Below are 22830 nucleotides of genomic sequence, written 5' to 3'. Positions count from 1 at the left end.
TTAAGTAACTAATTAAAATTTTAAGTATTTCAAATTCATGGTTAAAGAAAACACAAGAGAACACACAAAATCATGTGCCAACTAACCTCTTAACAGTGATTTCTTCCCAGGTTATTTTATTTTTTAATTTTTTTTTTTTTGTCTTTTTATCTTTTTACGGCTGCATCAGTGGCATATGAAGGTTCCCAGGCTAGGGATCTAATTGGAGCTGTTGCTTCTGGCCTTGCTGCAGCCACAGCAATGCCAGATCCAAGCCACATCTGCGACCTACACCACAGCTCACGGCAATGTCAGATTCTTAACCCACTGAGTGAGGCCAGGGATTGAACCTGCAACCTCATGGTTCCCAGTCAGATTCGTTTCTGCTGCGCCACGCCCGGGTATTTTAGAATTAAGTAATTAATGTGTTTGTCATCTGTTGAAACCTAAAGTTAAATTAATTTAGAGTAAAATAATGTTAATGTGAACAAAAAAAAAATGTAGAAGTGCTACTGAATTTCTCATTTTTGCATTAAATATAACCAAAGTTTGTGATCCTGATTAAGACATAAACACATGGTCTTCCTTTGTCTCACTGAAACAGGAACCCACAGAATCACCAGGGACCCTTTTCACCCTAAGATCTGAAAAGTCTACCTCCTGTTATCTTTGGAGTACCTTTGTTCATCTCTTCACTCCAATCACTGTAACTCAGCTTTACAGAAAGTTGATGTCTTCTAAGTCCACTCAGCACCGTCTCAGTTCACCCATCACATGAATTTTCTAAAACCCAAATCTGAGCACATCATTCCTATGCCCAACATCCTCAACAACTTCCCATAACTTTTAGCATAAGATTCAAACTCTCTTTAGTTTAGGACACAAACCTCTCTCTATGTGACCTGATGCCTAATCAAATAGCTACCCATGGTTTCCCAAAGTTTAAGCAATATAATGTTTGAGCTGATGATAAAGTTAAATACACTCCTCATCCCAAAATGTCCAAGGGTCAACTGCACTTTTTCAAAGAAAAGAGCAAATATTGGCATTAAAGAAAAATGTATTTTAATGTCAGAGGTATTTATTATTAAATACATGACTAGCATAATGCTGTAGATATGAGAGACATCAAAAGAAAAAGTAAAAATTAATTTTCACCCAAATAATATGACAGGCACTAACCTTAATCGTAAATTCTTCAACTTTAATATTTATATTTTCTTTTCCTGAAGCCCATGTACATTTTTCCATAAATAAAGTACAGGGTTGTAAGACCTAGAAATAAATAAAATTGACTTATGAATATGTCTTATTAATTTGATATCTTTAACAATGGCCTACTACTGAAAGTGAAAAGGCAAATTTAATTCTCTGAGAATCTCTGGTGAGAGCTCCTCCAAATTATGACATCATATTATGTGATGATAGTTAAAGGACTTTAAGCAGTTCTTATCACTTCTTTTATGCCAAATTCTTAAGTAATGATGCACATTTACTAGCAGAAGTTTAAAATGTTTCCTTTTGCACCTGAATAGACATTTCTCCAGAGAAGATACACAGATGGTCAACAGGCACATGAAAAAATGCTCAAAATCACGAACTACTAGAGAAATGCAAATCAAAACTACTATGAAGTACCACCACAACACACCTGTCAGAAAGGCCATCATTAACAAGTCAACAAATAACAAATGCTGGAGAGGATATGGAGAAAAGGGAACCCTCCCCTGCACTGTCGGTGGGAATGTAAATTGGTACAAGCACTATGGAAAACAGTATGGAGGTACCTCAGAAAACTAAATATAGAACTACCATATGACCCAGCAATCTCACTCTTTGGCATATATCCGGACAAAACTTTCCTTGAAAAACATACATGCGCCCATATGTTCATTGTAGCACTCTTCACAATAGCCAAGACATGGAAACAACCCAAATGTCCACTGACAGATGAATGGATTAAGAAGATATGGTATATATACACAATGGAATACTACTCAGCCATAAAAAGAACAAAATAATGCCATTAGCAGCAACATGGATGGAACGAGAGACTCTCATACTAAGTCAAATAAGTCAGAAAGAAATACCACATGGTATCATTTATATCTGGAATGTAATATATGGCACAAATGAACCTTTCCACAGAAAAGAAACTCATAGACTTGGAGAACAGATTTGTGGTTGCCAAGGGGAAGGGCGAGGGAGTGGGATGTAACTGGGAGTCTGGGATTAATAGATGCAAACTACTGCATTTGGAGTGGATAAGCAATGAGATCCTGCTGTATAGCTCAGGGAACTATATCTAGTCACTTGTGATAGAGCATGAAGGAGGATAATGTGAGAAAAAGAATGTGTATATATATTTATGTGTGGCTGGGTCACTTTGCTGTACGTAGAAAATTGACAGAACACTGTAAACCAACCAAAATGGAAAAAATAAAAATCATTAAAAAAAGTTTCCTTTTGCTAAAATATCTTTTAAATGATTCCTTGTGTAAAACACATTTTAAAGCTATCTATAAAACTGAGCTAAAGACTATGGTAACATCTTATATTTGCAAAGAGGTAAATGAGGAAATGGAATTCATATTTCATTATAATTTTTAATGATCACTAAATCACTTGAAATTATTATTCTAAATAAATAGTTCTGTTAACACTTTAAAAAAAAATGACTATACTAAGGGAGATAAATGAATAGTTTCCAGATGGTTAACAACCAGACAGTCCTGAATTTCCCTGTAAGGTTCTTATTAGAGAAAATTTCAAATCTTCAAACTTGATTTACTGAAACCATGAAGACTATATTTCTAAATATCATTAAATAAATAAATAAAATAATCTTAGACCTGAAACTGAATGGAGGGATTAGCATTGCATAATTTTCATTTAAAAAAATTAGAATGAGTCAGCAGAAATTGACAACATTATAAATCAACTATAATTTAAAAAAAAATTAGGATGAGCTTTAAATGCAATGATTAATATAAGCTTTCTGTGGCAAAAGAAGATGATCCCACTAAAGAATGTTTCATGATAAAGATTAAACTTAGCACTGCATTTCTTTATGCAAGTCATTCTTTCACAATGTTTGTTTTTTTTTAACAGCTGTACCTGCAGCATAGGAAAGTTCCCACAATAGGGGTCCAAATGGAGCTGCAGCTGAGGGCTTTACCACAGCCACTGCAACAGAATATGAGCCACATTTGTGACCTACACTATGGCTGCAGCAATGCCAGATACTCAACCTACTGAGCGAGGTCAGGGATTGAACTGGCCTCCTCACCGAGACCATGTAGGGTCCTTAACCCACTGAACCATAACAGAAACTCACTGTCCACAAATTTTTGTAATTTAAAATAACACTGCAAATGAGTCACATTATGTAATGATGCTCTTCAACATAAAATTATCAATTTAACATTAAAAAACAATTGGCATGGTAATTAATGTTACTAAAATCATTTTTTCAACAGTAATGTCAAAGCGTAACTGAAGTTAACTTATAATACAGCAAAACATAATATCTTTTGGTCACATGACTCCAATTAACATTTTGGTTCATGCACTCATTCACTAGATATACAGTGGTAAACAAAAGCAACAGCTGAAAAGGAATGGTAATTTGTACTAAGATTCAAATACTGTTCTGCACAATATGGTATAAAGAAAAGAAAACAAGTGTAGTCCACAGTTCTGTCACTACGGACAGGGCTAAATCATTTAGCCCTTTGGAATTCAATAACCCTCATCTGTAAAATCTCAAGCTGGAGTAAATACTCTCTCAAGTTCTACAGAGCTCTCACAATCTAGGATTCTATGAAGCAGCAATTTCTGCCATACTTCAATCCAACTTTTAATGCAATTCTTACTGTAGTAATGTTTTTTCCTCTCCTTTCTCTGAGAAAAGGGCAGGCAAGCACTTTAAGATCTCTCACAGAAGCTTCCATCATCTGCTCGAGTTTCGATGTTGATAGAGAGAGATTACACTGGAATGAAGCTGTCAGAGCAGGAGCATCAGCCTTGGTCAGGTTGGCAACAAATACCACCTCTGGATCTGTGATCTTGGCCTTTAAGGTCATATTTGGTCTTACAGAATCATCTGAAGAAACAAAAATAGGAACCATGAAAGCTCTAGTAAAGTAAATCTTGTCACTTGGATACATGTTATCTCTATGTTACTAAGTTGCTTCTAGTATCCTGCTATTATGGATACAGTGAAATTAACGGTATTAATACCTGATTGGTTAATACTAATGATAAATGATTATTAACAAATGCTGATTATGTGGGATAATGCAACCTTGATCTCTGCTGTAAGAAGGTCATTTGCACTCTGACCTAGCAGAAAAAATCTTGTTTTTAAGTTATTTTTGTCAGAATTAACATGTATATACAATGCATGTATATACATTCAAGTGTGCATTATGTTATGCTGCAGAAGCAATGAAGGGAAAACAGGAGAGGGGATACCAGGAAGAGGATAGGAGACCCTGACAAAGTACACAGACCATTACTACTTGTTTACTTTGATTTCACTCTTAACTATATAGTCAGTGTCCCACAGTCTATAGTATAAATACATTATATTATATACTAATACAGAGACATGATTACTATTTAAGAAAGGTAAATGGAAAAATGAAATTCTGACCTTGCCAGTAAATGGCAGTTTTCCAATCTTGCTGAGTTACACATTATAGAGAAAAAATGTCTGATATTAGACAATGATAATTTAACAGAGAAAAATCGCTGATCTGCCTGGCAATGCTGGAATAAATCTTTGTAGGTGGAGTGGGATCCGCATACATGGAGATCAGACATTTGCAAGCCCTTTGCTAACTGTACGGAGTCTGAGGTGGTGACCAGAGGCATCAGAGTGGGTCTTCCCAATACCCCGCCCGCCTGCTTGTACGTTTAATTGCTCTTCAGTATGCTATAATTCTTCCGAATATTTTCTTTGTATAAAAAGATTCTCTTTCAGAGTTTCCTGGTGGTCTAGTGGTTAGGACTTGGCGCTTTCATTGCTGTGGGCCAGGTACATTCTCTGGTCTGGGAACTGAGATTCCACATCAAGCTGCTGCACATTGGCAAAAACAAAAATCAAAAAAAAAGGAATTCAAAAAAAAATAAAAAAAGAGGAGTTCCTGTCATGGCTCAGCAGTAAAGAATCTGACTAGTATCCACTAGCATCCATGAGGCTATGGGTTAAGGATCCGGTATTGCCATGAGCTATGGTATAGGTCACAGACATGGCTCGCATCTGGCATTGCCGTGGCTGCAGCAAAGGCCGGCAGCTGCAGCTCTGATTCAACCCCTAGCCTGGGAACTTCCATATGCCGCAAGTGCGCCCCACACCCCCGAAAAAAAAGCAAAAAAAAAAAAAATTCTCTTTCTATAAAAAAGGCTGCCAACTACAGACCTAGATTAAATCCCTCTATATCTGGATGAGTAAAGAAATGTTAACAGCAGAGTTGGAACCAGAGTGGGGGTTTCTCGACCCTTCATCAAATACATATTTCTACTTCACCTCTCTCTTAAAAATCTATGCTTAGTGAAGTTTTCCAGTAAAACTTTTGAAAAGTAATGTTACATTCTTAAATTCTCCATTTCTCTTTTTTCCTGTTTTGCAATTTTGGTAAAATAAATGACAAATTGTCATCTATGACAGATAAATCCTGCTAACCTTTCTCCATCTTGATTTTTGCTAAGGCAGTCTGTCGCAGTGGAATCTGTGACTCTTTTGTTGTATTTTCTGGACTCTGAGGTACAGCTTTGATGAAGAAATCTGCCACAGTCATCAGAAATTCCACACTGGCACATACATACAGCTTGTCAAGAACGGCATCAACATGACTTCCATTTTTGCCTTGTTTGTAACTTATGTCAATCATAGAACTATTGTCATTTTGGCCATTTTTTTTATCAATCATTCTGAAAAAAATATATACATATATATACACATTATTTTATTCCTGCTAAAACAATTAAAAAAATGAAGAATTTCCTATACATCTTAATTTTTCCTCCACCTTTTAGTTTCCAATCTGAATAGAAAACAGATCACTGTTAAGTGAAGTCTAATTCGCTAACTGGCAACGAAGACATGGTCTTCTGATCTCCACAGCAAAGCTTCATGTTAATATGCAATTACAGAATATTTTATGATTGTAATTCAATACTAGAAAAGCAAATCAATGACTGCTGAAAGCAAGTTTGGCAATTAACAAAACACATTAATGTGGTCCCACAAAATTTCAAAGACAACCTCTTTAGGTTGTTTTATGAAATAAAACCACCCAAAGGAATTTCTCTCCAAAGATCATCCTATACAACTGAGTCCCAAAATATTCAACGTAATTCAAATCAGCCTGTGTTCATCAAGCGCCAGCCATGATAGTTCCCACATTATCATGTGGGAAAGACCAGGCTACAAAATAGAAGAATGGCCTTTATCACCCTTGCCTAGACATCTGTGAAGACTACCCCAAGACATGAAATTTGCAAATTAGAAAAGCTGTTGCATGACAGCACTCTATCCTCATTTATTCTTCTTGTAGAAAGATAAAGGGCTCTGAAGTATCTGACAAGTATTCAATGGAGTCCAACTTTAGGTAGCAGCACATTTTTTCTCCAAAAAAACATCAAGGACAAAAATATTATACATCTCATTATTTGAGAAAGGAATAAAAATATTATTAGGCTACTGAAGTTACATATTTCTCACTATACAGTAAGATGATAGAAATTAATCTTTCGAAAAGGGGTTGATAACACAAAAATTAGGGATTCCATTTTACTAAAACTTCTTTAAAAATCCTGTGAGGTCCTTTTTAATTAAATTTAAGTATGGTTGATCTATTAAAACTTTTAAAGAAACCTCACAGAACTGTTTTAAAATATGCAAACAAAATAAATAAGACAAAAGAAAGATCTGTAACTTTAAGGCTTTTATGAAAAAAGATTCTGCCTACTGGGAACAATTTAGAAAAACCTATTACCAGCAAACCACTCTATGTGGATTTAACTATTAAAATTCTTATATTTTCAAAGTTCCTAATTTTAAGGCAGTACTCTATTTTATTAAACTTCCCTTTAATTCAAACTTCAAAGCAAATGAACCTAAAATTAGTACTACTTCTTGATGCACTTCAAACTAAAAATTATGACCAAAGGCCTCTTTTGATAATACCAAGGAACAGAATCCCAGAAAGGATGATCAAAAGACCCCTTTTGGGAGTTCCCGTCGTGGCTCAGTGGTTAACAAACCCAACTAGCATCCATGAGGACGTGAGTTCAATCCCTGGCCTCTTTCACTGGGTTAAGGATCCAGCATTGCCATGAGCTGTAGAGTAGGTTGCAGACGAGGCTCAGATCCTGCATTGCTGTGGCTCTGGCGTAGGCTGGAGGCCACAGCTCCAACTGGACCCCCAGCCTGGGAACCTCCATATACCATGAGTGTAGCCCTAAAAAGACAAAGAAAAAAAAAAGACCCCTTTTGACAATCTCAAGCCAAGTAATCAATGCCTGGTAGCGATATCAAGTACAATATCAATCTTGTATAATGTCCAGCAAATTCAGAGATGACAAACCTTGATGTTGCTCTCTCAATTCCTTCTCTGAGATCATCAAGGGTGCATGTCTTAAGTTTAACACTGATATCCATTGAGCCATCCTTAAACATCTTCCCCGCAGAGGCCATAAGATGTAGTCTGAGTTCACCAAGCCGGAAATTGTCATTATGAAATGAAAGTTTGGATTCCTGCGGTACATTTTTCAAGCAAAAGAATCAGTTATCTTTAATTGTTACATAATTACTTTAAAACATATTTTTTAACTCAGAGATTATAAGCAAATTCATACCACAAATTTTTAAAGTATGGGTAAAGTATACAAAACTGGAACAAAGATGAACATGCATGTTTATGATTGCATAAGTACATAAAAATAAATACATAAGTGTGTGTGCTGATATTCAGCCATGGTTAATACATTAAAATTTCTTATTTACAGTTCAATACAAATAAAAATAATCAGGAAGCTGTCAACCAGTCATTATAACTTATAAATACATAATAAGCTCTTCTATAAAAATTCCAAAAGGAACTATGGGTTTTATGAGAAAGGACAAGGCAGGCAGGTGATCTCAATGAGCTATACTCTAATCAAAAACACAAAATAGAAATACATTACAAGGAACATCACAAGGGGATGCCAGAAGTTGTAAATAATTTAAAAATAAAAATAACATGTAGTCACTTATTTATTCACACTTATATCCTCCCATGTTCCTCAGAGGATTTTAAGCAATTAGGTAAAGAATATAAATGGCAAAAACTCACAGGGTCAAAGAGATCATTGGGGGCTGGGAAAAAGTCACAAAGAAGGTGAGAACTAATTAAGGTTCAGAGACTAAGTTGAATCAGATAGGCTAAGAGAGGTAAGAGACATTCTAGATGGGGATAAAACATAAGCAAACAACTCAAGATGCTCTGAGGGTACAAGGTACAGGCTGGCATCTTAGGCTTAAATATTCCAATTTTTAAAAAAACACAGAGAAGGAGTCTTTAAAGAAATACAGAGGCCTAATCAAGGTCCTGAACTAAGATTTAAACTTTCAGTTGTAGGAAAAAGAAGCTCTATCTTTATTCCACCGTAACACATAGTTCCAAATTCTGTTAGTATTCCTAAACATTAAGAGAACAAAACCCAGTCAACCAATCAACCAAAAAAAAAAAAAAAAAGAAAAGAATCTTCAGGGAAACAAAGGTTATCCGTTAAGACATAATTGCTCACTACAGACCACAGCATTGATATAAGGGGTACTGATGATGGACAATTCTTGGCACACTGGTTATAATCCCTCTCCTTCATAGCTTCTCTCACTCAAAAGAATACATTGCATGTAAGTGGGTCAGAATGAAGCTATTAGTGGAAAACTTGGAATGCCCTTAATTTACAAAAAATGTAATTCATAAACTTGTGATCTGTAACTGTAAAGAGGAATGCCTGTGATCTGTAACTATTAATAGAAATGACTGGGGACATCTACTGATTACAATATGGTATGTGTTTGTGGTATGGTTACTGATGTAGACACTTTGGAGCCACTGAATATCTGTCTTTAATAAGTTAAAATTCACATAATATAACATGAAGTTATGAGCTTAGAAATTTCAAATAAAGCAGCAGGGAAAACTGCCAGGAAAGAACAAATGTTCACTCAAAGAAAAACTGACAGTACTCCATATCTAAATGAATACAGAAGGTCAACAAAGAAGGAAGTAAAAGAAGACACTGAGACCTAAGACTGGGGATCCGGTAGAAGGATGGTACCATAAGTAAAATGAAGAATACATTTAACTGTTAATTTTTTCATTTTCGGTCTTCTCATTAACATTAGAAATTAAAGCAGTAAATTGCTCAAGTGACGGATACTAGACCAAGGCTCAATAGTAACAATGTATGAAAACTGTATAACTTTTAGAAAACTATATGAAACATAAGATAACATACAAATGGACATTAACAACAGATATAATACCTATAATCATGCATGTTATTGGTATTATCATATGACAGTGTATTATGAGTATTATGATATGACTAATCAATTGATGTAATCAAGAATACTTATACTATCTGTATAATAAAAGTAGTTTTATAAAATATTAATAATACATTATGGCACTAAACCTTGGTTTCCCAATTCACCATTACTCTTAATATCTATCTACTACATATAAAATTTATTCAAGAGAAAAATAATGGTTATAAATCATGGATAATCATGAATTTAAAAATAATCCTTTAGAGAGTTCCCATGTGGCTCAGTAGAAATGAATCTGACTAGACTCCATGAGGATGCAGATTCAATCCCTAGCCTTGTTCAATGGGTCAGGGATCTGGCATTGCTGTGAGCTGTGGTGTAGGTTGCAGACACAGCTCAGATATGGTATTGCTGTGGCTGTGGCGTAGGCCAGCAGCCGTAGCTCCAATTCGACCCCTAGCCTGGGAACTTTTGCCCTAAAAAGCAAAAAAAAAAAAAAAATCTTCTAAGGTTCCAAAGCCACTACTAAATTATTTCCTTTAAATAGTTAAATATACATATATATCTAGCTATGTTAAAATTGTACATAGAATTAATTACTTATATATAAAATTCTTTGCCTAGAGTTAGGTCTAAGTGTTTTAACCCTAATGTTATTTGGAAAGAAGTAAAAATTTTCCTTGGCCTAGTAAGATCAGAAACACTAATAAAATAAAGAGAGCATGACCAATGCATATTCTATAGGGCAATATAAATTAATAAACATATAAATTTTAAATGAAGAACTTTATAAAAAAGTTATAAATTTGAATATCAAAAGTTAAGGACTTAATGCTAGATATAGATGTTAACTACATACCTGGCTGGTATCATTGTTATAAAGTACAACAGAAAGAGATTCAAAGTGAAAGTCAAACTGGAGAGTGACATTCTGGTCCAAAGAAAGCTTTGAGTCTGTCAAATCTTCTTGTTCTGATAGTGCAAACATAAATACGAAAATTAAAATGCTTTTAGTAGGTATACGATTTTATAGATATTGACAAATATGTACATATCTATATCTATACACAGTATATATACATGTTCAGTATGGGACAAAGTGACAGAGGTAGACTATCTACATTAAAAAGAGAGAGGGCATATCAAAGAGTATCAAGACAACTTTTTTTAAAAAGCCCTTCCAGATTATTACAATTATCAAAATATTCATTTAACTGGTTACAAGCCATTGTAATTGAAGGCATATTGAAACTGGAGGCACAAAGAAGTAAAATACTTTGTCCTAGAACACACAGCCTGTCAGTAAAAGAGACTCAGTTAATGTAGTGCACTTCTTACCACCTTTACCTTTATCACCCAACCCACTGCCTTTACAAGAACAGAATATAATTCAAAAGCAGAGTCAAAGAGAACTCTGATACAATGTGGGAAAGGAAGCCTTTGGAATTCTGAGCTGAAAGAGACTTCAAGAAATAATTCACTTTTTTCCCTCATCTTTAGGCACAAACTTTTTAGACAAAGAAGAATAGATATTGCTTTCAATCAACATTACAGAGTAATTCTATAATCTCTTCTGGAGATGGAGCCTATTCTTTCGGTCATTTATAGGAAAGGCTAGTCTTACAAGTTATTGGAAGAGCAAACACTGTATAACTTTAACCACATAAAGGCTTTTCCAAATTGGAAAACTAGAATTTTTTCCTTTACTTTTCCTGAAAACTGTTAACATTCCAATATTTATCATTTTTGTAGTTTTTTCATCTGAAGTCACAGATTTTTCCAGGGACCACATTAAGCATACAGCCTGAACCAGAAACACAAATTGACCATGGCTGAACATAATGAGATCATTAATCACATAAACCTTGCCTGCTATTCTTCTATACATACTTCCCATCTAAACAGGGCAACAGCCTACATATCAGGCATAAACTGAAACTGGGAAGAAGATACTGGCCTCACTAAACTCATGCAGCTGTCGTAACTATCCTGGACCAAGAACCTTATTTTGCACACTGCTCTCATCATTCGTTTTGTGATTTCAAAACACACCAGATCTAACTACAGAAGAAGAAGTGCTGGTACAGTATTATTAACTGGTAGTCTTACCAACTGCTGTCATAAGTAATAGCTGGTGAACTGAGCATCATAAAAGCACAGCAGTCTGGTGTCACTCATTATAAGGACAATGAACATATCTCTTTTTAGTCATGGAAATAGGAACCTATTCTCAGTCCAACAAAACACATGATATTCACATAATTACTTTAAATGATGAAAAATAAGTGAGATTATATTCCATATAATTGTTCAAGAAAGCAAAAAGGAACTCTATATTTTAGAAAAGCTATCTATCTTTTTTAAAAGGGCTGAATTTAAAAGGTTCAGTGCTTTTGAAAGATTCAATGTTAATAATCCAGAAAACTCCCTTATGTATCTGCCAATATCATTCCCCAGTGAAACCAGGTAAGTAAAGCTGTTACTAAATAAGAATATCTTCCCTTTGCATGGACCAGTCATCTGAGTATGACACCAAGGTCCTTTTCTCTCTTAACTGTTTTGAGACCTTTTACCATGCTGCATGTCTACTTCGCTTTTTCTCTCAAAATATATCACCTCGATGCCCCTTGATTTGGGAAAATTCAGCTTTCACAAGTAAAGAGCAAATACACATCATACAGGTAATAAGAGGTGGCCTACGAGCCAAGAGGAGGTAGCGATGAGCCTACCTCCTCCCGGGCTTTTCAAGGCAGCCCCAACCCCAGCTTTCCACAGCAAATAATACTATTTTTATTTCCACAGTAAATACTACTTCTTTGAATCAGATCATAGCACATTACACTGAACAACTAAAAAACCAGTAAATATAAATATGGCATTAACATTAATTTTTCTTTATTATCAAAGCAAAAAAATCTCCATCAGTTTGTACCTTTGAGGTGGTCAAGTTTACTTGAAACATCTTTTATTACTCTTACAGCCTCCTGGGTCGGCTGTGTAGGGCTTGGCTGTGAGGAAGCTTCTCCAAGATTCTCTAGCAAAATTCTCATTAAAACTGTTAAGTCATCTTTACTGAGAGCAACCTAGAAACCAACAATAGGTTCTTGTTCACATAAAGTAATAAAAAATGCAAAATGTGTTATATATGCCATAACTTATGGCTCCTCAAATTAACTAATTGTTCATCTAATTAAAAAGAAAGAAATAAAAAAAGCAAATTAAGAACAAAAATACCAGGACAGAAGTGTTTATTTTGTATAGTATTAGACACTACTCCTGATGTGAACACACTTCTGCCTCCACCCATATCCAAGCCTCTGCTTCTGGAACTCTACCCCTCTTGCTGCCTTAACTGTTACTGTCTATCTGCTCCTGTTCCTGGACCTGTGCCTCTTCCCTCCTCTCTCTAGCTCATCTCCATTCTGCCTCTCTTTCTTCTCATCCAGTACCAGCTTCCTCCTCCACATTATTTACTCTCCACATTATTTGAGTTTATTTCTGGACTCAATCCAGGAAGAGTACTGTTGAGGTTCTGGTCTCCACCAAGAAGGAAAAAGATGTTCTCTTGCAATGTAGCTCTTACTCTCAGCACATATGCATCTGGACATACATAAATCATTTGTTTAACTCACCAAGATAATGCCTCTTAGAACGGTAACAAATGCATCTACAAAGAATTTTTAAAAACCAAAACAAAGACCAGCAAATGAGTATCTTGGTAATCTCTAACCTTTATAAAAGGGGATATATGACAAAAAGAAAAGAAAAAAAAAAGCAAGAGCTTTTGAGTCAGAGAGATCTGTATCGAGAATACCATTTTCAGGCTGTGCTGCTGGCTAAGTTTCTTAGCCTCCTAAACTCAAGCTTCTTAATCTTTAAAATAGGAATAATATCATCTTCTTCACAGGTGGCTGCAGAACAACATAAAGATGCTAGAACAAATGAAGATGGTATAGGCTGCTAAGATCCATTAAATCTCTGAATTCTTCCATCTTCTGTACATTTCCCCTACATATACAGTAGTTCAAAAGGCCTTTTTCAAGTACTTAAACACAAATTCATACAAAGTGCATTCATAACACCTTCCCCCCTTAATACCATGCTGCCCACTGTTCCCCGAGTTGGACCCTTAGCCCCAAGGAAATTGCCTGTATCCCAGCCTAAATGAAAATGGGGAGATATTTTAGCATGAGATAATGACCAGGGATTTCTTGCTTTCTCCAAGCCCCAGTACTCAGATAATAAATGTCACTTTAACTCCCTAGTACTTCCTCGAGTATTCATTCCCATTTGCGATATAACCAAGATTATCACAGCTGTCTGAAGAACGGCTAACTTCATCTCCTACTAAGAGCTGAAAAGGGTCAAATAGTAAGTCTGGGATCTAATATTAGCAAGGGCAAATTTAAAAGAGCAGACTCATATTCTGGAACAGAAAAGGCCTCTATCAATACCCTGAAGAGATTCTCTTCTCACATAATGTATCTACTCATACTTTGAACAGGGACCTTCCATTCCCACAACAAATTCAATTTTAATGTCTTCCTTGTAGAACTCTGCTCCTTTGACCCTTCCTGGGTTTTTTCATATAACTAACTCTAAAATAATCACAGATATCAAAAACCTCGAAACTGGAGTTCCCATCACAGCTCAGTGGTTAATGAATCCAACTAGGAAACATGAGGATGTGGGTTCAATCCCTGGCCTTGCTCAGTGGGTTAAGGATCCGGCATTGCCATGAGCTGTGGATACGGCTCAGATCCCGCATTGCTGTGGCTCTGGCTAGGCCGGTGGCGACAGCTCTGATCAGAACCCTAGCCTGGGAACCTCCATATGCCGCAGGAGCAGCCCTAGAAAAGACAAAAAGACAAAGAGACAAAAAAAAAACACCTCCAAACTACTCAATCTTCGTCTTTTACACATTCTGTTCAGTCACTCCCTCCCCTTTCCCTATCCCCTATTATTTGGCTTCAACAGTTTCACACAGGCACATAAGAATCGTAAGACTCCTACACTTTTATGACCATCTTCAACTAGTAACATCTCTTCCTGTGAGCCTACATGTGACCTGCTGACTACAGTACTAAAATATTGCTGTCTATATGCTTAGCAAATAAATACATTCGCCCATTTTAAATGTCCACTTTTTTAATTAAAAGAGTGCTTCTATACATTAAAAATACTACTAAGTTCCTCTGAATTTATATCTAAATATCACTTAATGGTGTCTTATAGTTTAACTGCCTTAAAACTTTAATAGAATTTTCTAAAATTATGAATAATATCTTCAGTAGATTCCAGCGGGTTTTAACCTGAGACTTCTTGCTGGCTTTACCAAATATCTGACCAATATGAAATAACGAAAAGTGCAGGAAGCTAAGATAATGTTCACTTTCAGTTAACAACCACTCCCTTTCAATCTATCATTACTTCTGGTGCACATTAGAACTGCACTGTGATCAATCATAAAAGTCTATCTAGCAATTTTCACATATTTTATACATATACTTACCTGCATAGGTTTTAGTTTTCCTTTTATCTCCATCCCTGGAATTTGCCCATACCATGTTGCTGCTAAATTTCTCCGTATGGATAAAAGCATGTTGACTGGTTTTAAAATTTCAATGTCATGTTGTGGATGTTGTGGCGAGCCCGCCTGCAAAATTGTTCTAAAAGATAAACAAGAATTATTTTTATAGTTTTAAAAGTTACTTTTTTTTTAGCCATGCCCACAGCATGTGGAAGTTCCCAGGCCAGGGATCAAACCCAGCCACTGCTGTGCTACAAGAGAACTCCTAAAATCTACATTTTAAAATGAAGACTATCATATTGTGTAACAGTTCCACACAGCATTTTCCAATAAAGGCTACTATCAGCATTCTTTTAGAACATGTTTCTTTTCATAAATCAATCCAAATAAGAATACGTCAAGTTTTTATGTAGAGCTATATAAAATGAAGCCTACATAATGCTGATTTCAAAGACACAAATTTCACGAAGTATGACTCTCACACTATTTACTATCTCTCACAAGGACTATTTAGTAAGAGGAACTAGTCCAACACATACAAACAAATGTTACATCCTCCTAAAACTGGAGGGAAAAAGAAAGTGATAGTCTATTCAGCCCTTAGTTTTATGTTATTAGCACTTGTCCAAACTCAAAGGGAAAAGCTCGCCAAACCTAGATGTTAAACAAGCATGCTCTAATAGTCATTTCTAGCCTGCCTGCCAACAAATATCTGAACAACCAAATAAGTCAATCTTGTCATTCAACAGAGCCAACATTTTCCCACTTGGATTCGATAATCTGTTAAATACCTTATTGAGAATTACTAAATGTGACACAGTTTGGAAATGAGCAATGAATCTTAAAATTTATTACATTTTAAGGAGTCTTTTTTCATGTAGAGAGAAGAAAATAGCTATATGCAGAGTAAATTTTTAAAAATCTAAATTGAATATCATTGAGTAGATTATAATTTTATAATAGGAGAATTTTATAGAGTGAAAAAATGGTAAATTTAGTAAGACAAAATGCAGATTGTATGAGGTACACCATTGTCAACCACTGACCAAAGACCGATGGTCAAGTTTTCAAAATTAGAAGAAACAAGGAATAAGAATGATAAACCATGACAGTATTTTATCCCTGGCAAAGACTCTATGAAAATTCTATTTCAAGTAAGTAATACACAATCAAATTATATATTTATACCTGGACAGTTTCAGCTGAGTGAGTTGGATGTCCATTTTGTCAATGACAGGGGGAAGAGAAGTGTCCATAGAAACTATGCTAAATTTGTTTTCAACTTTGATTAAACCCAAATCTGCTATAACAGCATTAGGTGATACTGAAGACTGAGGAATGATAATGACTGGTGCTTTCAAATTTATATCCATCAAAAGGCGGAAACTCTTTTCAGCCAAGTCTTTCATGCTGGAAGCAGCTCTTTCTGCAGCCTGGACTGTAGCTGTGCTCAAAGCTTCTTTGGCAGTTTGAAAATTGTTGAGGAAGTTCTGTTGAAAGAGACTGATATTTAGAGTTCCCCTCAAAACAGGATTTATTTTTAAAAGGAAAAACTTTTGGAATTCCCATCTTGGCTCAGTGGAAACAAATCTGACTAGCATCCATGAGGATGCAGGTTCGATCCCTGGCCTTTCTCAGTGGGTTAAGGATCCCGTGTTGCCATAAGCTGTAGTGCAGGTCACAGACACGGCTCAGATCTGGCATTGCTGTAGCTGTGATGTAGGCCAGTAGCTACAGCTCCAATTAGACCCCTAGCCTGGGAACCTCCATATGCCACAGGGGCAGCCCTAAAAAGACAATCAATCAATCAATCAATCAATCTTCAGAAAAACCCTTAAAATGAAAAACTAAATAAAGGAAGTGATATAAGAGAGACATTATTTATGATTATATACATGGAGAGAGTCAAGTCTAGAAAGATACACTCTGAAATAATTAACAAGTGGAAGAAAAAGTCCTTTAACTTTCACTTTATATATTTCAGAATTATTGGTTTTCTGACAAGTTTTGGTAACAACTCTTTTTTAAATCTCCCTAATAAGTGTTGGTCATTTTAATTCAAATTTAAATGAGAAATTGGAGGAGAATGCTTTATTTCTCCCAAAGTAGATTCAATTCTACTTCTAAGTCACAAGAATAAAGTCTATACTTGGACACTAAAGTTTTACCCACTTATTTCTTTAGATTCTTTTCTTACAGGTGGGTACTCCACATGAGCAAAGGCGCTTAAGTGTTTACAATGTTGCAACCATGAATAAGAGTCAACAATTCTTTATTTAGAGTAAAATGACTTTCATCTCAATTTCAAAAAAAGATTTTTCCCAATGAAGAAAAGAACTGCAAGCAATATTCTTGATACACATTCATTAATAACACAAAGTAACTTAAACTAACCTCCCTCCAAAAAAATTACTTTCCAGAAAAATGAAACCTGATGTCTTAGGCAGAAATCCATGACTTGTAAGATTTGATTAACAGCCCTGCTCACAGGCATAGACAAATTAAACTCTTCAGTCCACATGGAAATAAATAATTAAAAGAAAAGCATTTTATGGCTTTGCTGATCATAATTATAATCAAAAATTGTAAGTTTCAACATTGATTCTTCAAATGCCTGATGAGCTCCTTAAAAGATTCTTTTAGCTAAACACCTTTTAGCTCATAAAACAAATTAATACTGAAAGCCTTTAAATTACTTCCAAAATATGTAACTGTGGAAATGTCAAAGAATGGTCATTCATAGGTTCAAAACAATGATAACAAAAATTCATTTAGTTATCCATCATGTGGAAGATTTCCTTAACTATAATATTCCATTCAGGATTTGGGAGTTTATCACACAGTCCTTTTAGTAAAGATTTTTACTATCTAGGGGTTCCCGTCGTGGCGCAGTGGTTAACGAATCCGACTAGGAACCATGAGGTTGCGGGTTCGGTCCCTGCCCTTGCTCAGTGGGTTAAGGATCTGGCGTTGCCGTGAGCTGTGGTGTAGGTTGCAGACGTGGCTCGGATCCTGCATTGCTGTGGCTCTGGCGTAGGCTGGTGGCTACAGCTCCAATTCGACCCCTAGCCCGGGAACCTCCATGTGCCGCGGGAACGGCCCAAAGAAATAGCAAAAAAGACCAAAAAAAAAAAAAGATTTTTACTATCTAGATTCAGTAATGTATAGACAAAGATATTTAGGCCTCAATGAGAAATAAACATATTTTAAAAATAAACTTACCAAAAGAGACATGAAGAATTTATGAACATACACAATCTGAATACAACCCACTTTGAGACTAAGTCTGCCATCTACTTTAGACATATCAGCATAGGCCTTTCCTTCTGTGGCGTCTGGATAAAGAGTCATTTGGAACCTAAAGACTTCATCTCCCAAAATAGAGACAGCCTAAAAGTATTAAATTAAATACTTAAATTAAAATTCAATATTCAACAAATTATTAGTCAAAAAGATTTAACTTGACAATAACTTTTTCCTAAATCTATTCAAAAAAAAAATTCTGTCAGTGCTATATCAATCACTTAACTGCTGAGAATAACTTTTACAAATCACCTAGTCTTATATACAATGTGAAAACAGACTATGACCATATTTATGACCAATCCCTAATAAAATCCTGACACATAAGAGACAATAAATATATACTGAACAAATGAGTAAAAGGCATCTCAAGCCCAAAGAATAAAAATGAATTTCAATATAGAAATATATTTGTAAATTACCTTTTTGTGAATGGACAGCAAATCAACATTTGTAACTATAATATCCTTAAGTCTGGCAAACACGTCAGTCTGCTTTGGCCTCACAGAAACAGAGGCATCCATTCCTATGGGAAACATGACACTGTTCACCTAATCCAAGTGAAGTAATTCAGTGGTATTTAAATTCAACAATAAACTACCAAGATATATGGTGGACAAAAATTACTCACCACTAGATACACTAAAGGTTTCAACATCTACGTAAGATATACCTAAGAAAGACTATAATATATTTAAAGTGCCAGAGGCACCTTATACATAAGACTTGTGGAAACTTTATTTTTTGTCTTTTTAGAGCCACACCTGCGGCATATGGAAGTTCCCAGGCTAGGGGTCAAATGGGAGCTACAGCTGCCGGCCTACACCACAGCCACAGCAATGGGGATCCAGGCCGCGTCTGTAACCTACACCACAGCTCACGGCAACACCGGATCCTTAACCCACTGAATGAGGTCAGGGATTGAACCTGCATCCCCATTGATACTAGTTGGGTCCAGTTACTGCTGAGCCATGACAGAAACTCCAGATTTATGAAAATCTTAAAACAAAATTTCAAAAAAAATTAATTGCAGGTGTTCAAACACAAATATCCTGTGCAATGGCAAGATCAGAACTGGTCACTGAGGAAGACACCTGACATTTGTAAAACAGCCATCTGACAAACATTATATAATGAAAGCTGCTTCTCCAAAAACTAAGCATAAATGAATACAATTTGATGAATAACTACTATTTTTCCTATAATAAACTGTATCTAAAACACAGTCTTTTAAGATTTCTCTCCCAAAAATGTTTGTCATTCTCATAATTTCTAAAGGCAAAGAAATTGCCTCAGTACAAAGAGAATGCCTACAGCTAAGCCTCCCAAATGAGCCCAAATCATACCATGCTACCCATAAAATAGTTACTTAGGAATATTTTTTGAATAGAACCAATTTTCTAACCTCTTTGTAACTGCTTACTATGTACATTCCAGGCACTTTTCTAAATTAATGTAAATTTGTAAACTCTTAACAAGCCCATGTATAATTATTATAACTATCTTCATTTTACAGAAGAAGGAACTCAGGCAGAGAAACATTTATTAATTTGCTCAAGGTCAGCCAGTAACTCTTATAACCAAAATCTGAACCGTGGCAGGATGGCTTCAGAACCCACTGTATAATTGAACTCATCCTTACATCAGGCTAACGATGAGGAAAGCTTACAAAATTTCTTTTAGAAACTTCTTTTCCAAGTGCTATATATGCATGAAAGACAAGGGAAGTAAGTTTAATGAAATTTTCTTTACTCAGCGCGATGTTATAAAATTCATTTCTCAGGGAGTTCCCGTCATGGCGCAGTGATTAATGAATCCGACTAAGAACCATGAGGTTGCGGGTTCGGTCCCTGCCCTTGCTCAGTGGGTTAAGGATCCAGCGTTGCTGTGAGCTGTGGTGTAGGTCGCAGACACGGCTTGGATCCCGCGTGGCTGTGGCTCTGGCGTAGGCCAGTGGCTACCACTCCAATTCAACCCCTAGTCTGGGAACCTCCATATGCCGCGGGAGCGGCCCAAGAAATAGCAAAAAAAAAAAAAAAAAAAAGACAAAAAAATTTCATTTCTCAGTTTAAAGTTATCCACACCAAGGAATAATTACTTACCATGTATTCTAATATCTGCAATGTTACACTTCTGATCACAGACAAAGATATTAAAGGCATTCAATTCAGCTATGACCTTTAAATCAAACACATTGTCTTGAGAAGTGTGGCTGGATACTGAAAAGGAACAGAATCCCTGTGATTAGCAAAGTTCAACAATGATATAACACATGAAATAATCTCAAATTTACTAAAATAAAAATACATTATAAACTATGAAGAAGCAAAAGGTCTTCATTAAGATTATAATTAATGTGTTTTTTAAAATCAATTTTCAAATGCCTATCAAATAAGAACTTGCATGTTTCCATGAAAATTAGAAATAAAGGCAACATTTAAGAGCACCTTATAAGTACAATTTTACTAGATGAAAACTTTACTATAATTTTTCTTTTGGAAAACAGAAAGCCCTCTACATTAGAATTCCAGAATCCCAGTAGAGCCAAATTTTAATTCTGAACCCTTTTCACATCACATATTAGATCAAAGAAAAATATCTTGTGAAAAACTTAGTGATGAATTAATAAAATATGTATTATTAACTATGACACTTACTTTTTTTTTTTTGTCTTTTTGCCATTTCTTGGGCTGCTCCCGCGGCATATGGAGGTTCCCAGGCTAGGGGTCCAGTCAGAGCTGTAGCCACCGGCCTACGCCAGAGCCACAGCAACACGGGATCCGAGCCGCGTCTGCAACCTACACCACAGCTCACGGCAACGCCGGATCCTTAACCCACTGAGCAAGGGCAGGGACCGAACCCACAACCTCATGGTTCCTAGTCGGATTCGTTAACCACTGCGCCACAATGGGAACTCCTACAATACATATTATTAACTGCACAGCCAATTTCTTTAGATTGTATTCTGTTTCTCCATGGTGAATCCTAAAATAAATTCTGTAAGAAATGAACTTTCTAGGAGTTCCCATCGTGGCGCAGCAGAAACAAATCCAACTAGGAACCACGAGGTTATGGGTTCAATCCCTGGCCTCTCTTCGTAGGTTAAGGATCTGGTGTTGACATGAGCTGTGGTGTAGGTCACAGACGCGGCTTGGATCTGGTGTTTCTATGGCTGTGGTATAGGCCGGCAACTGTAGGTCCAAGTCGACCCCTAGCCTGGGAATCTCCATATGCTGTAGGTGCAGCCCTAAAAAGACAGAAAAAAAAAAAGAAGAAAAAAGAAAAAGAAAGAAAGAAAGAAATGAACTTTCTAAAGTTAAGGAAAAAAACAAAAAAATTTTATAATGTGTGTTTGTGTCTGTGGACATGTATATAAGAATCACAATCAAACGCATTCCCTTAAATTATTTTAGTCCAGGGCTCTGTTTGATAAATTTAAGCTGTAATTTCCTAGACATCTGTCTTGGCTGAGGGAAACAGACTTTTTCCTATAAAACTCTGAAAGCTTGGGGACATCAGTCCTTAATCACCCAGATTATAGAAGAATTTTTTGCCCTTAATATTTATTTATTTATTTAGCTTTTTTTTTTTTTTTAAGGGCTGCACCTGAGGCATATGGAAGGCATATTCGACTCCAGGCTAGGAGTCGAATCAGAGCTATAGCTGTCAACCTACATCACAGTCACAGCAATGCAGGACCAGAGCTGCATCTGCGACCCACACAACAGCTCACAGCAATGCTGGATCCTTAACCCACTGAGCTTGGCCAGGGATCAAACTAGCGTCTTCAGCGTCTTCATGAATAGCAGTCGGACTCGTTACCACTGGGCCACAAAGGGAACTTCCTGCCTTTAATATTTAAAGTAGCATAATCAAACCTTAAAAAGTGCTATATAGCATAAAGTCGAAAATTGTTTCTTTGGATTAATATTTTTTTGTAGTTTATTGTGAGCTTAAACATTGTTTTTTTATTTATTCACTCTGTGCGTGTATGCATGTACATGTTATGTAAATATTTCCATGAATATTCATGCAACAAGTTCATTAAAGACAAAGAGAGTAAAACGCTCTTAGTCTAGTTTATAGCAAAAACATTGCTCTGCTCCCTGGTTAAAAAAATCTTACCCTTGGGAGTTGCCTGGTAGCAGAGTGGACTTGGTGCTGTCACTGTTGTGGCTTGAGTTCAACCCCTGGCCTGTGAACTTCCGCATGCTGTGGGCATAGCCAAAAAAAAACCTCACCCTTGTATCAGATCTAATATTACTAAGTTTTATACTTTAAAAATGCTAGTAATAGAGACATAATGCAAACAAGTAATGGTCTGGATATTAGAATATGAGATGTTAGATATTCACATCATGTGATGTGAAAGAAAAATAATTAAAATGATCTTTGGCTTAAAAATAGGTACATGTTCACTCAGGCTACATCACATCTAATATTTCATGACACAAATCATTACATG

At 35.9% G+C, this 22830-nt stretch overlaps 1 protein-coding gene across 3 annotated transcripts in view; it reads right to left on the bottom strand.

Moving 5' to 3' along the window:
• Nucleotides 1-22830, bottom strand: part of VPS13C (vacuolar protein sorting 13 homolog C) — a 173707-nt gene that overhangs the window by 55252 nt on the left and 95625 nt on the right. For all 3 annotated transcript variants that reach the window (XM_047766197.1, XM_047766199.1, XM_047766200.1), the window contains 11 exons: nt 20468-20584; nt 18788-18891; nt 18285-18452; nt 16251-16552; nt 15045-15201; nt 12465-12615; nt 10392-10504; nt 7575-7744; nt 5669-5916; nt 3855-4084; nt 1162-1254 (listed from right to left, as the gene is read on the bottom strand). In XM_047766197.1, coding sequence (XP_047622153.1) covers nt 1162-1254; nt 3855-4084; nt 5669-5916; nt 7575-7744; nt 10392-10504; nt 12465-12615; nt 15045-15201; nt 16251-16552; nt 18285-18452; nt 18788-18891; nt 20468-20584 — 1853 coding nt within the window. The remainder of the gene's footprint in view (nt 1-1161; nt 1255-3854; nt 4085-5668; nt 5917-7574; nt 7745-10391; nt 10505-12464; nt 12616-15044; nt 15202-16250; nt 16553-18284; nt 18453-18787; nt 18892-20467; nt 20585-22830) is intronic.

Source organism: Phacochoerus africanus, chromosome 2 (genome assembly GCF_016906955.1).
Source record: "Phacochoerus africanus isolate WHEZ1 chromosome 2, ROS_Pafr_v1, whole genome shotgun sequence".
Classification (NCBI taxonomy): Eukaryota; Metazoa; Chordata; class Mammalia; order Artiodactyla; family Suidae; genus Phacochoerus; species Phacochoerus africanus.
Note: the sequence above shows the minus strand (reverse complement) of the source record. Positions and strands in the feature narration are given on the sequence as shown.